At 39.3% G+C, this 16,540-nt stretch overlaps 1 protein-coding gene across 3 annotated transcripts in view; it reads left to right on the top strand.

Moving 5' to 3' along the window:
* Positions 1-16,540, top strand: part of STAG1 (STAG1 cohesin complex component) — a 177,770-nt gene that overhangs the window by 114,233 nt on the left and 46,997 nt on the right. For all 3 annotated transcript variants that reach the window (XM_077349210.1, XM_077349207.1, XM_077349208.1), the window contains 2 exons: positions 1,026-1,099; positions 12,584-12,707. In XM_077349210.1, the coding sequence (XP_077205325.1) occupies positions 1,026-1,099; positions 12,584-12,707 (198 nt within the window). The remainder of the gene's footprint in view (positions 1-1,025; positions 1,100-12,583; positions 12,708-16,540) is intronic.

Raw genomic sequence — 16,540 nt, 5'->3', positions numbered from 1 at the left:
GCTTAACACCTTTGACCACTGTCAGAAGCCTGGGTGTGATCCAGGATGCCTCCCTGTCAATGGGGGCCCAGGTCACAGACATTGTTGTCAGGGCATTTTTACACCTATGCCAGGCATGGCATCTTGCACCTTACCTAGCATTGTCTGACCTAGCCACTGTGATCTATACAACTGTCACCTCCAGTTTAGATTTCTGTAACTGACTCTTCACAGGACTACCCTTGAGGTTGCTCCAGAATACAGCAGCTAAGCTCTTGACAGGAGCCCCATGGAGAGCACATATTACAACAGTGCTCTCCCAACTGCAATGATTCTGGATTGGAGACTGAATCAGATTCCAGGTTTTCATTCTTATGTTCAAGAACCTATACTGCTATATCTTTGCAACTGCCTCCTTCCAAAGAACTTTTAAGATCAGGAAGTTTAAATCTGCTTAGGTTTCCCATTCCCAGAGAGATAAAACTGGCCTCAACCAGGGCCAGGACTTTTTCAGCCCTGGCCCCAGCCTGGTGGAACACTGCCTGAGGAGATCAGGGCCCCTCTGGGACTTTAAGCAGTTCCGGAGGCCGTACAAAACAGAGCCGTTCTGCCAGGCCTGTGGTTGAAGCCAGATAATAATGCCATGAAATGCTGGCCTCTCCAATAGATACACCAACTGAAGCATCCACTGGTAGAACCTCTCCAAAGCCTGACTGATCTCCATAGGGAGATGAACAACAGGAGGCAGTTGTATGAAGGATCTGATATTTTACTACGGTATTATTTTTAAATTATATTATATGTTGTTTTAAAATTTTGTTAACCACCCTGTATCGACAGGGATGCGGCAGTATATAAATGCAATATTTATTTATTTATTTAAGAGTCAGTATTTAAATATATAATATGAAATATAATACGACAATCTTAGATATCATTTTAGAAAATAGCAAACAAACATATGTAAGAGAAGAGTATCTGAAAATGTGTCACTGTGATAATTTTTAAAATGTCAACATTATTACGGACTTTAATTTTTATTACAGTTACAAGAAAATCAAGATGAAATTGAAAATATGATGAATTCTATTTTCAAGGGTATATTTGTCCATAGATATCGGTAAGTTAAGGTTTAATCTGATTTAATGATATTCTGCTTAATCATTTGAAATGACAAAATTGTTTCTCGTGAACAGTAAACATTCCTGCCAAGTTCAACATTATTATAATTTTTAATTTAATATGTATTGCCCAGTATCAGTGGCTTATTAAGATGCTATATAAATGGCACTTTAAATGACCTTATAAGTAAAGTAAAACTCAGGCATACAAATTTCAGTAGAATATCAAGGTTAGTCTTTAAAGTATCACAAGACTTTTATTTTGTTTTTGCTTGAAAAGACTGACAGATTTATTGTTACATAAGATTTCATGGATTTCAATATAATCTCTGAAAAAGCCTCTCTTTAATCATATGCATATTTAATGAAGTAGCATTCAGACAGACAGACAAGCCTCTTCCAGAGTAATTAACAGATCACTTGAACAAAGAGTTGTCAAAGTGCTAAGAAACTTTAGACCAGTAAGACCAGCAAACTGAACTAGTAATGAGAACGTCATAGATGTGCTTGTTGAGCTGAAGAAAGTTATAATTTGTTCTAGGGGTGTGCATTCAGTTCATTTGAACTGAAAAATATTAATTCAGCCGGGGTTCTTCCCCCCCCCCCCCATTTTTCTGGGTAATCAAAATGGATTTTTCTGGACAACCAGTTAGAGTGCATTCAAAGGGCTCTCAGACCATTTCTGCAGTTCTGAATTGTCCATTTTTTTTCACCATATCGGGTGCTAAATTTAGAATCTGAAATTGCACTTGGCATTCTGCATCGGCGGATTTCATCCATCACAGCTCAGAACTGGATGCACTGCATGCATTTTGCATTTTCTTTGGAAGAGTAGGCAGTACCACCTCCGGTCAATCCTACATTTTAAAAAACGTTTTTTAAAAGTTTGCACATGTGCAATAACACAATCGGAGGTAACATAATTTAAAATGCCAGCCACAAAAATGTAATGTGCAGATGCTCGCAGGTTGTGAGTCCCCATGCTTGAAGCGCAAGTTTATGTTCTGGTTGCTTTTTGTTTCTTTCCTGCAAAAGGCCAGACTTATTGCAACACCACCATCCCTGGAACCCCTAGATTACTGTGACCCTCAAGTCACTCAATCAAGGGTGTGTGTGTCTCATATCTGTGTGTCCCCAATCACAACGCATATGTGAAGACAAAGCATGTTGGCTGCCATTACACAACTGTTTATCAGCATGAAAGTTAAGAACAGTAGGGTGACATGAAAGAAAAAAAAATCAACATTAGCCTAACAAAATTTTAATTCAGGTCTCAGCAACGCAGCAACATTCTGTGTACCAACTACCCATTTCACAGTACTAGGAAAATGGAAAATTTCAACTTCAGTCATGTCTCTTAAACAACGTGGAATTCTGGTAACAAGGAGTGAGATGAAAAAATAAAGTGCCCAGTTGTGCTTTAAGTCTTGAAAACTGGATGGGAGACAGTGGGGAGGGTATGTGGAGTCCTAGTTCTCTTAACCCTAAACAACTGTCAACATAGGTTCCCTCCTGAAGGACAATTTCTCTTTCTCATGTCAATAGGGAAAAAAGATTGGGCAGAAAACAAAACTACATAAATATTATGGAATATTTCCTAAAAAATTCACATTGTAATGCAATCACATTCAATTTTTTTTTAATCTAGCAGAAGTAGAGGTGAGTAGTAGGCAGACTTATATATTAAGTCTATGATGACACCACAGGAGGCAGGAATGGAGGAGGAAGACAGCCTTGAATCCACAAATTGCCTTCCAGGGAAAGGGGAATCCTGTTTTGTTTTGTTTTTTTAAGTTTCACAAACCACAGGGCAAGCAGGATTTGCATTCAGATCTCTGTATGAGCCAGATTGTGTAGAAATTTTGTTATTCTTTAAAAATGCTGAAACTCTCCCATAAAATGTCTACTGAGTGAACTCTCTGCTTTAAATGGCTTTGGAGTTCACTGTGGCTTGCAAAAGATATGTAAATTTTAAAGGGACTACATTCCCTTGAAAGTTGAAATGCTTTCCCCTCCTCTTTGGAAACAATGGAGGATGAGGGCACTTTCTTTGAGGGTTCATAGAATTGTATCTCCTGGTCCAATCTTTTTGCAACTTAGAGGGTTTTTAGGAGAAGCCCCAGCAGTCCCAGAAACCCTGGATCAATTTTCCATTATAGCTTATGAGGATCATTGACTATAGTGGCTTCCTTAGGTATAATGGACCCCCCAAAAATCAGCATTCCTGTATTACTGAATATGAATACCAGACTGGTATTGGGATACAGGAATATCAGGAAATATCAGATATTTGGGGGCGTTCAGTATGCCTGAACCCGAAATATACCCTTTTTTGCATACCCTTGGTTTGTGCATCTTCGGTTAATTCAGCAGTACAATCCATGGCTTGTGGAGAGCCATGTTCAGAATCATCACCAGCTAAAAGAGCCACGTTCAGAGTTAGCCATTATTTGTGATTATCACGCCACTGTGAAATGCCATGGCAGACAAAAGATTACAAAAATGCAGCAATCCTTAGTAAACTCATTGAGTAAAATGGCACTCACTTACAAGTAAGATTGCCCTTGAAGAATTGTACATCAGAGACATGATCTGAAAATATGACACTATAGTTTCTAGCCCAGAAACCTTCAACCCTAGACCACAATCCACCACCACGTTATGAACCACAATCAACCAAAATATTGTTAATTAATTGTTGAATTGTGAATTTGTTTTGGATTAGTGTAGACTAGCTGGGGACTCTTAATTAGGAGAAAGCCCTCTGAATATGTTCAGAAACACTGTAGTATTGCCAGTCGGGGCAGTTTGCTATCACATTGTTGTTTGATTTTGTATTTGTAGTCTGATTGCACTGTTTATTGTATCTGTATGATCACATTGTTGAGTCCTGTTGCATTATTCTTTCAATATCCTGTATTGTGTTATTACATTTTTCTCATTTCTCTCTCTGTACTCTGTAATCCCCATCTTGTGTGTCAGTGAGAAAGGTGGACTATAAGATAAATAAAATAAACTATGCATTAACAAATGAAGCCCTGACTTCCCAGTACATTTTTATGCACTCTGTAGAGAAATGGACTTGACTTCATCAGAGATACATACCAGTATTTTGAAGGTTTGCAGCTTGCAAATCACCACACTTCATTTTTAAAAACTATCTTTCTTCTTGGCAGAAGACTGGCAGGAAGGAGGAAGTCATATTGCTCCCAAGCATTGGTCATCCTATCAACTTGACCCAGCCATTAAAGTTTTATAATTGCAAATGGCTGTCTCAACTGAAGTTAATGGGATGGCCAGTATATATCTTAGCTTAGCGATCCCCAACCTGTGGGCTGCTGACCACATGTGGTCCGTCGACTAATTGGAGGTGGGCTGCGAAGGACGCCTTTCCCCCCCCCCAGCCCGTTACTTCATCCCCCCCGGCCCTTTACAACACACTTCGGGTGTCACTGTCTCCCTTCGCTCCCAGATGGGACTATCTCATTGCAGAGAAACAAACTCAGGGTTTCCATTGATTTGTCATTGTCATGAGTTAAAATTTCCATGAAAATAAAATGTTCCTTATGTTCATTGTTGTGGCGTGTCTGTATCTTATTTTGAAGGGATGTTTAAACATTACCATAGCGATCAGAGAGCGTTAGGGCAGTGGTTGAGAGTAGAGGAGTAAACTACCCCCCCCACTGGGCTAGGGACCACCAAATTAGGACATGTATAGGGCTGAGGGACAGAAGGCTGCATATCCTTTGACAGGGCACAGGAAGATGTCAAGTGTTTGCAATCAACTTGTTTTGCACCCAAGCAACAAAAGGCAATAGTTTGTGGTGGAGTTTAGCAAGACAGGTCTGTAGGATTTTCTAAGTGAGTTTCACCACCTGAGGCTTCAGTTTCCTGACAGGTACAAGTGCCATTGAGTTAACCTAGGGAAGAGGCAAGAATGAATGGTGTACATCAGAAATAGGACATTTCTCCTATTGTGCATGTGTGTCTGCACACATTTGGAGCAGAATGAGAAGCAACTGCAGGAAAGAAAAAGTTCCAGCTGGATAAGGAATTACGATGAGTGCTATTTGCCAGCCAGTATTGCTGCACATATGCTAGCACTTCCTTGATTTGCTTGCCATCAATTCAAATGTTGCAGCTTCTGTTTTCTCTCAATCTACTACTTTCTTCTCTCACTTCCCAAAGTTTCAGAAAAACCATGTGGCCATATGCAGCTCTTATATATGCATATGCAGTATATCACAATGTTAACTTTTGCTGCAAGCAAGATAAAAAATCAATTGCAATCATTGAGACAGGTCCAGTGAACAAACTATGATAACCCTGTCTACCTTCCTCCCTTCAGAGGCACATTTTTCCTTCCCAAAAAATTCTGTTCCTCAAATGGCTGAGCAACCTGAGTACTGTGATTTTTTTTATTGAGATTAATTCATATGGCTGTCCCCAGCTGTGTCTGAAAGATAATTTGGCTTTTAACTCAGCCCTGAAACACCATAGGAAGGTGCAAGAGCCGTCTTTACTGAAACCCCTTTAGAATAGCTCTTGAGACATTGTAAAAATCAAACAGAATCAAAGATTTTATTCAACCCACAAGGAAAGGTTATGGAATGAGGAATTGAAACCTTTTAAAAATAAGTACTTGTACAATCTTTAGTTCTTAAATTCAAGCTATTGAGAGTTATATAAGCTTATTCCCCTAGTTTCTAATAGTGAAATCTTTTTGCATCTGTGTTTTCCCAAATACTAAAGTATCCTTTGAATTACCTTAACCTCCACTGGTTTTCTGAAGGCTGGTACCCTCTGTCTGAGAGCCTCTTGTGGCGCAGAGTGGTAAGGCAGCCATCTGAAAGCTTTGCCCATGAGGCTGGGAGTTCAATCCCAGCAGCCAGCTCAAGGTTGACTCAGCCTTCCATCCTTCCGAGGTCGGTAAAATGAGTACCCAGCTTGCTGGGGGGTAAACGGTCATGACTGGGGAAGGCACTGGCAAACCACCCCGTATTGAGTCTGCCATGAAAACGCTAGAGGGCGTCACCCCAAGGGTCAGACATGACTCGGTGCTTGCACAGGGGATACCTTTACCTTTACCTTTACCCTCTGTCTAGCGCCCAATCTCCCCTTCTCAGAAACAACAGCCTCCCTCTAATTCTTAAGGTATCTAAAACAGTATCCTTTTACACCACACCAGGGAAATTCACAGAGCTAATTTCTCTGTTTAACCGGGCAGGGATTCTTCTTCTCTCTCAAGAAGATATATCCCCTTTCCTTTGACCTGACTGGGAATCTCAGTCCACTATCCAAATCACCCAACCAAATGTTATTCTCAGTTCTCCTGTCTGTGTAGAACTGCTTTTATCTTAGGCTAAACCCAGACTTTTTAGTCAAAGCTGTGTTCCTGGCTAAAATGTCCTCTGTGTTGATAATGAACAGCTAAGGTACAAAATGGTCTTTTCTCAACACAGTTCCCTAAGCATACTGTTCTCATAGGACTTCTTTCTCAGCTGTAACTGACAAATCAGAGTGCTCTCTAGCTGTGCGAAGGTTTAACTCTTTAACTCCTGGTTTTCTGATACTTCAGCATTTGGGTGCTTGTTTTTAAAGTGCTGTCCATCACACCAGCATTCTTAGTCATGGTTTGCAGATATTTCAAAAGGTCCTGGGTGAATTGGAAATGAGTTTGCCATGTCTAGTGTTATTGCTGACATATCATTTCATGCCTTTACAGATTTCTAAGTGATGTTTGAGAGACTTGCTTGTACTTTCAACAGGTCTTGAGTACTAAAATTCTACCTTGATTTTAGCATAGAGGTGATATATCTAAAGCAGTAGTGGGGCCTGTAAAATAGTCAGGATTTTTGCTATGCATTCACAGTTGGATAAGAATTGTTAAGGAAACAAAGGTAATCAGCATGAGCCTTAATCATTGTGTGTTAATGAACAGTCTTCTGAAAAAGATTGTGAGTGGTTATTGCTGCTTCACCTTTTCTATTAACCAGGGCAACATTAATTTTCGGAACAAAATAGTAATTGCATTGATTGTCAGTTAAAGTTTTTGACCCAAGTATGACAGCCAGGGATGGGGGAGGGGGGGATTGAAAGACAAAAGTGCTGGGTACAGCAAGATGTGGGGACAGGTTCACTTTTAAGCCTTTCTTCCTCTTCTTCCAAACAATACATCTCCAGGCCCTGAAAAGCATTCTGGAGCATTACAGAAAGCCCCAGCTTCCAGGCACATGAAGAACCCCACACACACACATACACACTCACACACTCACACACTTTACATGACACAGTTGAGGTTTTGGTGATAGAATGCTAATGTGATTCTAGGGCTGCACAGGCCCTTGTTTGAAACAGTAGTGGTGGCTAGCTCAGTCTCCCAAGATAACACCAATGTGTGTGCCTAGAGGGCAGAACCTCCATTTATTATATGATTCTGTGGCTGCATCATTGCATACAACCTCCAATTGGAGAAGTAACATTTTAAAAAAACGTTCAACCCACTCTTCCTTTTCTCAATGTCAGATTCCTTGGAGGAGAGTGCAGGTGCTTACCTGCCTCTGCACATGACTGTTAGTCTGTGTTATAGCAATCTTCATTTTAAAAGTTCCTGAAATTTGCCACCTAGAGTAGCCCTAATCTCCAAAGAGGGATCCTAAAGCATATGTTGCTAGTGATTCATTAAGCAGACTTTCTGCAATCACTTTACCTCAAAGCTACCTAGAGATAATGTTCTTGGTGGGTATTAGATTAAATGGCCCAGGTACTGACGAAGCCCATTTACTCAGTCTCAGAATTACTGTTGTCTTTATTTACATTTAATATTTGAATGCTATAGCTTCAGTTCTCTGGAGCTGAGCCAAAATCTCTGAGCTTCAGATTCAAAGCATCAGCATCGTATTTCAGAACTGAAAAGAGAAGACAAAGCACCACACACTTGTTTTCATGCTTCTCTACACCTTTTTACCATTGATGTCTTTGGGGTTACGCAGTACCTTTCCAACATGATGGAAGCCTCTTTCTGCATCTACAATTGTTGCTCTTCCACCAGTTCTGATAAGTACTTTTGAATTTCTCTCTTCATCTAGTTCTTGAGACTATACACAAAACATTTCTGATCTTGGGAACAACATCACTAGGGTATAACATCATTCCCAGTGTTATAGTCATTTAATCCATTTATAAATGGATAGATAAATCTTTAAAAACTCATCCAATTTCACCACACTTCCAGCTTCTCCCAGATTGCTTCCCTCAGGGCATTTCCCACATACTCACAGTGACATGACTCCACCCATTGTTCAAAATACTTGGAATCTTCCCACTATTTCCCCCATGTACCTGGGAATGCTTCCCATATCAGTACCAAAACTCTTGAGAACATGACTAGGAAGCCTCCTGTTTCTTCTGGGAAAGATCCTGCCCTTTCTGGATAATTTGTTTCAAGGTTAGAGATCTTGCCTTTATTTACAAGAATTAGGCCCTGTATAAAACAGCAGCAAACATAGCAGATTGTAATTCTAAGGCCACAGCTAGTTTTATCACTGTATGCAGGCTTGCTTGTCTTTATATCTGTGGCCTCAGAGATTGAGACAAGAATTGAAGATCTGCCATTTGATGGCAATGGTATATCAACATAGATGTCACCCTGGAAGGTGCACAGGAATTCAGCTCTGTTATTTGCTTGGGGGACTCAACTGGAATACTGCCTGCCTACAGAAATGAAAGACTGTACCCCCAGTTGGCCTTGTCAGCCATAGTTCACAAAGCTTCTATACCCAAGGCAACTTCCCTGAACCAGGAGCTTCATGCCAAAGAAGCCTGGCAAGATACTTTACCCAGATGTCAGGGCTCAGAAACTGGTGGCATAATGAATAATCACATTTGGGTACAATCCTTTGTACTCAAAGAATGCCTTCTAATTTTGAGGAATTTTTAAAAATTCACATTATATTTATAGTCCGCCTTTGTCACTGGAACTCAAAGCGGATTACACAGAGTGGGTCAATAAAATCAACAGTGTGGGACATTCATTCAGTAACAGTAAAATAGGACTCAGATTATAGAATCAAGCAGAAATATGAAAAAGAACTGAAGTAAAGCATAAGCATTAGCATGACGCATTAAAATAAGCAAAATTACATAGTAAGATCCTACTTACAGCAAGCTTGCACAAAAATATAGACCACAATCCCTTAAAATTCATCCAAGTAACTTTATAAATAATTTTGTCCAGTGCTGTCCTATTGTCTGTATAGAAAAGCCCTTTTGTGCATAGGTTGTGGAAAGCCACAAGAGTGAGAGCCTTCCTGGACGCCTCAGGCAGACAATTCTACACAGTTGGACCCACAACAGAGAAAGCACATATACAGACAGTTGTTGGCTTTGCCCATTTCTGGGTTGGCATCTAGAGATGGCCCTGCTCAGATGAATAATGCTGACATAGTGGAACAGGGGGTGATATTATCTCACAGATGAAGGTCCAAGGATATGAGGGGATTTGTATGTGATAACCAATACTTTAAATTGTGCAGATGGATGCCAGTGGAGTGACTGTAGAATGGGAGTAATATGCACATGCCCCTAACTCCTAATAATAGCTGAGCTGTGGTATTCTGCACCAACTGGAGCTGCCAAATTGATTTTTAGTGAAGACCAGTGTACAATGCATTACAGCAGTTTAGGATCTGTGTCATAAATTCAAGTGGCGAAATCAGCCATATCAAGTTAAGGGGCCATTTTTCAGGCTAGGCTGGGAGTTGCTTCGGAACCTTTGCTTGTTTCTATGACAAGTTCAGTTCTAATTCTTCAGTTTTTGACTGCCTGCTCCACTTGAACATCTAGGGGACTGGCTTTTCTTCAAGCTCAGTTGGCAACTGTCTTCTGTTTTCACGCTGACACAGTTTTCCCAGCCAATAGGTAAACAGTTCCTCAAAAGTTTCCTTCATCATAATTCCCTTTCAATAGCTCCTCTTAGAAACTGCAGTTGCCAGTTGCTGTTTTCACAACTTGTGGCACACCACTTAGAACAATTGGTGACATGTATCTTTGGCTGTTATCCCTAAATACAGTTTTTCTGCATCTGATGAGTTCAACCAGAGTTTATAGGCACTTTGTTCTGAGCCACCATATCTTTGGTTCCACCAGTGCAAAGCTGCAGATCAACCTGATATTACAATCCTAAAGTGGGTTTCAAGAGATAACCTATACCAAAATCCATCTTGCTTATCTTCTTCCAGGACCCTTCTTTAAATGGTGAGCATAACTATATTCCTTAGATGTACACTGGGCATTTAGCTTCTTAATTAACAGGACTCCCTTCTTTAGAAAGGATCCTAATTTGTTTGTGTGCTGTTGTGGGTCATACACAAGTTGGCATGTTTCCTGAATTCAACCACTAGATCACTATGCTATGAATTAGCACATTGACAGATTTGAAGACACTTGACTAGAGCAGTTGTCACATCTACAGCTTTCCTCATGGGCATTTCTGTTCTGGAACTATGATTGGCAGCAGCCTAATCCCAGCCATTAATATTTATGAAATACTGTGTATAGAGCAGGGAGTTCTGTTAGTCTCCCATTGGCATGCTTGTACAGAGAGGATGAAAAAAGAACAAAAATATGTTGCTTACAGAAAATAAAGAGCAGCCTTATGGCACTGTTAGCATAGATTTTTATGGACTAGATCTCATCTCTTAATTTATGGTGAGTAGATCACTGTGTGAGCTTTGAGTGGTCATTTGTATAGTCAGTAAGGATGTGTGGTTAGATATATTCAGTTTAAATATATACTGAATATATACCTGAAAATAACTCACTGATATTTTGGAGGGATATTGGGGGTCTTGACAATGCTGGTATCCAATCCTGAATATTGCTGTAAATTCTCAGGAATATCCTGGGTGTGTTTTAAACCTCCAGACTTGAGGAGGGGTTGCTTTTTGCACATTTCCCAGGCAATGGAAGGGAAAGGCAGCTTTCATACACGAATGGGATTGCATATTAAGTGAGCTTGCCAGGTTGGTTCTGCTGATTCTCTGGTTTAACATTGGTTCTGTTGGGCTTATACTGTCATGTTAGCTCTGGGTTATGCTTGGCTTTTGTTCTTAGACATTGATTCTGTCAGCTGGACTTCCTTCCCTTCTTTTAGTTGGTTTGGCATGGATTCTCTAATTAAACATTGGCTGTGCTGGGCTTCCTACATTGGCCTATGGTTCTGCTGGGATTCTCTGGTTTGACATGGATTCTGTTATGCTTGTTGATGTGTTTGCATTAGGAGGCACTAGGCCATTGGTTGCTTGCTCTTATGTGTCTTGAGAAAGCATGGAATCCCCCCCATAGGGAACAGTGAAGGGCAGCTGAGTGCTTCTTGTTTGGTGACCCACAGTCACATGATGTTTGTGGGACCTTTAGTGGAAAGGCAGCACTAACTCTGCTGTGATTTTGGTGTCATATGAAAAACAGCTTCTCCAGCCCCCCAGAGTAATGGGCCAGAATAATTTCAGAAATTCAGGGGGGAGTGGGTGAACACAACTGGTTTTTAATACTAAACTGATATTGAAGAATAATCCGGAATACAAATAATTATGCCCTCCTATAATCCAGATTTTAAAAATACAGACCCCCCCCCCCGGTGCACATTCCCAACAATCCAACCTTCTTCCCCACAGTAGTTTTTAATTCTGGCCTGATTCATCACATTATGAAGAACACCAAGCCAATGGCATTACTTCAGCCCTCTAGAAATGCATAGTATCTTTGGCTTCCATTATAGAACCTGTAGTTCACATAGTGTCTGAGACTATATGTCAGGTGTATTTCCCAGAATGCACAAAAGTAGAATGCATAACCAAATCACTTGAGGGCAGAAGAAAGGAAGAAAATAAAGATAAAAGGTACCCTGCTAACAAGCTGGCCTTGTTTATGACATCTGAGTGGCCAGTATTGGAAACAGGATACTGGATTAGATGGGATTGTTGTTCTGATCTAGCATGGCTACTGTTGCATATATATTTCACAAAGGTGGGTCTGGTGGGCTTTCTAATCTGCTGAAGCTTATACTTCCATGTCAAAAGTGACCTTCAGATATACCACTCAGTCATTTTAAGATTGTAACTATTGAAGTTCCTTCTACCGTGGAACACGTCCCCTATTATAGTGCCTGTCAGCAGACCATCCAGCTGTATGCAGGCATTCACCCCACGATTCTGTTGTCCTCAGTACAACTTTTGATATTCCCCTGTAGGAATGAATGGTAACTATACCTAGATTTGTGAGGCAGTAAAGTGGTCCAGTTGGGAACATAGTTCAGTTGGGGATAAACCTGAATCATCAATTGTTCCACCCTGTTTCTTGATTACTCACAAGAATAGACATAACACAGAATGTTGGGAACTGGTTTATTATTATATATGTATATGCATTCATCCATGCACTGAAATGAAGCAAGAAGATTAACTGAATTTCCCCTTTTTTCACAGTGATGCTATAGCTGAGATTAGAGCTGTTTGTATTGAAGAAATCGGAGTGTGGATGAAAATGTACAGTGATGCCTTCCTGAATGATAGTTATTTAAAGTACGTTGGTTGGACACTTCATGATAGAGTAAGTGTGGCCTGTCAAAATACGCCCTTTTCCTATATTCATGTCCTTGGTGCTTATATATTACACATAATTACATCAGAATTATTTTAATTAATTTATGTGCAACATTATTAATAAGCTTCTGTCTTCTCCTATTTCCTTCACCTCTTGAACAAAGTGTAGAGCATTATGTGATGTGTTGTACAGATATTACTTTAAATGGCATTTGAGGGGAAAGTTTCCAGCACCAGAGTGTCTTCATTTGTAGTTTAAAGTAACATGTAATAGTGGAGGGTTTTATCTTTCAGATTGTAGCCTGTTTTTTCAATACACTAATTTACAAAGAGCAGTAATGATAATTGAACATAAACAAAGCTTGCCACAGAAATATGACTACATTCAGTCTCAGGAATATATATTTAGTCTTAGTCCTGCATGAAGTTTACTGTGCTTTAATGTGATCCTTTGTTTCTGACACTATGGCAGCAAATCCAGATAACTGAGTACTACTAAGAAGGAATTTTGTCAGTACTTACTTTGATGCACATTCAGACAGTTGCTCTGCAGTGCTCTGTTAGGCACAGTTACAGTTCTTTGGTTAATACTTCTAGTCTGATAACATGAAGCTGTTATACCATGGGAAACATGGGGTTTCTTGCAGTAGTTCGCCGCTGTAGACCTGAATATCAGATAAGACGGCTACACTCATCTCTTCTCACAATCACATACTGCATAATGCTCCAAGCACCTCTGGGTGTGCTGTTGACTGAGGGTGGTAATAAAAGTGTTGTTGATGCTCTTGTCATGAGGTTAAGGGTAGGGTACAAGATAGGGCCCACCAATTATCCCCTTTTGATTCATTTTAATTAAGCATTGAAAGCAATAGACAACATCAGTGAAGTTGCCTAACATTTTATTTATTTATTTTATTTATTTAGATTTATATACCGCCCTCCCCGAAGGCTCATCAATCTAAAGTTGATTGTTTCTTATCATTGTTGCCATAAAGTTGAAAATTTACACTTTTGCCACTGCTGATGGAGAGCCATTGTGATGTAGTGGCTAGAAATTCAGTAAGGTCTTGCTGGGATGATTTTACTGTATCTGTACAGTCAGTTACTGTATCTCAGCCTAATCTATTGTATGATTTTATTGTGAGATTAAAAGGGAAGAGCAGAGAACCATATATGTTGTCCTGAGCTCTCTGGAGAAAAGATAGAATTAAAATGTATAGTAAGATATTTCTCATGTTCCTATCCATTAATAGAAAGTAATGAATATGGCAGAGCACTTTGTCATCAGGCAGCCTTCAACATATCAGGTTTTTCTATAGACCTGCATATGTTTTTTCTGCTTTTAAAAATAGACAGGTTTTGCTGAAAGTTTAAAAGACTGTGGGGCAGAGTATTCTGAGTTGCAGCCATAATTTTAAAAAATCTGAAATAGCAGTTCATTTTAGGGAACAAACATAAAGCTTTGCATTTTCTACCTCAGTCAATTTTGGCATTTCTACTTTCAGAAATTGTTTAATAAAATATAGAGAGGAAAGTAATTCTAATCAATTATTGAAGCCAGTAATAGTGTAGTTAATGAGGGAAAGAAGAGGATGGCACAAGTTGCTTCAATAATGTTTGTAACAGTCAAGCCATTGTAATGACATTCCTTGGCAGTTTAAAATAAGAGAATTTCATTTCCCATCATTTGTCACACACAGCAATATGCTGTGATACAAAGCTTGGGAAGCAGAACCCGAGAGGAGAGAAGAATGGCAGCTGTCTGTTCTAGAAATTTGAGCCAAATTGTTAGAGGGGAAGAACAAGCAGTTGGCTGATGTGGGTGACAGAAACAGCTGAGAAGTGGTTGATTTGGGGGTTTCAGGGAATGCAGTGAGAGAGAAGCAGCTGAGAAGTGGAGGATTTAGGGGGTTTAATGACTGTTGTTCTAAAGATTTTGTGCAAATGTACATGTTGATTTTTACCTCAGAAATTCTTTTTAAAAAGTAAACCTTACTTCTTCAGATTTCATGTAGTCCCTAGAGTACATGGGGGGCAGTTGTGCCCCTCTGATTTATCGCTTTCCTCCCTTTCTGTTTTACTAATTAAGCTGATTATTGATATATGATGAACTCCCAGTGGAAAGAATGGGAAAATGAAAACACCACACTACATACCCAGGCTTATGAGCCTTACTGGCCTTCAAAAACACTGGGAGTCTGTCACCATAATATACTATTTTCTGAATGTAAAGAAAAAAGAAATACTAGAAAAATAGTGGTAGGGGGCTTGTCTGTCTGACTCCAAGCCATCAGATTTTATTATCATACATAAATCTACTCTTAATTTTATGTTCTTTACACAGCGGTTAGCCCTGCAGTAGTGTGAAGTTTCAATGTTGCGTTTTAACTCAAAGGTTGTGTTCAAAAGAAACCCTATTTGGCTAAAGGGAGGGGTGATTTGACCCTCTTAGCTAACCACTGTGTGGAACTGTTCATTGAGCTGAATTAAATTCTTGAGAATTGACTAGACCTTGCCAAGAATTACTTGTTCTTAATCCTTAGTTGCCCCCAAAGTATGCCCCCCAAGACAGAAAGACACAGTCCGTTTCCCACAATGACTAGTTGTTGTTTTTTTCCAGTTCAGGTCTATTGGACATGAAAGAAATTTGGTTTGGTATTTGGATCTGGGATATTTTGGAAATTCCAAATGTTTTTTGGCCGAACCTGAGTTTTCCCCACTGGCTTGGCTAGACCTCTGTCAAGTGAACTCTGAAAGTATTTAAAGTCTTGTCCTTTTAAATACCTTCCACAAGTGGCAAGTTCACCCAAAAGGCAGTCCCTTTAAATGCCTTTGACCATTTTTATTTGTTTGTTTGTGTGGATTTTTATACCACCCATTTTATTACAGTTCTGGGTGATTTACATGGAAGGCTGCATAAATTTACATGGAACATGTAACGATCTATAACATTATACAATTTTCAACAGAACATCACAGTCTATCACTAACAATTACAACATCTGGCCATCTGCAAAAATTCCAAATATTTTTAGGATTTTTCGGGGGCTACCATTTTGGCTAGTCAAAATTCAGCTCCAATGTATATTTAGCTGAAAACATAGTCAAAAAATACTAATAAGATAATTTTCAACTATTTTTTTCAGCTCAGATATATCAAGTGAAATGACACATATGGCTAGAGCTTAGCTGCATCCCACTTTCACTCCCAGCTTCTTACAAACTAAGGTCACTTTGAAAGGATTAGGGCATTGTTAACACCAGTAGCTCTCATGTTGCATTTGTATTCCTGTGTGAGAAATAAAATTTTAAATTGTGTTAATCATTATTTATTTTCGAATAAGGGATTTCCTTGCAGCTGTTATCTTTTGAGCAACAATAATTCCCCTACCATCGCTTATAGCATCAGATTTAGCTGATTTCACTATTAGAACACATATCTGAAAGAATCCACATATTGGAATGACTAAGACTGAATGGCTTCAGAAAGTCATTTTCTTTCCCTCATACTCCCTTAATGTAACACCATTCATTCTTATATTCAAGATGAAAATCATCTAATATTTAAAAAGTCTGACATTTGGCTGCATTTATGAGATTGAAATTTTGCCCATTTAAGATATTTTCCAGTATGGTTCTAATCAGAGAGTCTATTGTAGATCTTTCTTCCTCAGGTTTTTCATTTAATAGTTACATGTATTATTTCTGCTTATATTGATTCGAAGTCCTTTATGCTATATAAAACACGTATCTCTAGGAGAATTTCTAATGTCATCTTCTCCTCATACGGCTATCCCATACTCTAGAAACAAAACCTTACGTAATTTATCAACTTTCATA

Source organism: Paroedura picta, chromosome 8, assembly GCF_049243985.1.
Source record: "Paroedura picta isolate Pp20150507F chromosome 8, Ppicta_v3.0, whole genome shotgun sequence".
NCBI lineage: Eukaryota > Metazoa > Chordata > Lepidosauria > Squamata > Gekkonidae > Paroedura > Paroedura picta.
This window is presented reverse-complemented; position numbering and strand designations above follow the sequence as displayed.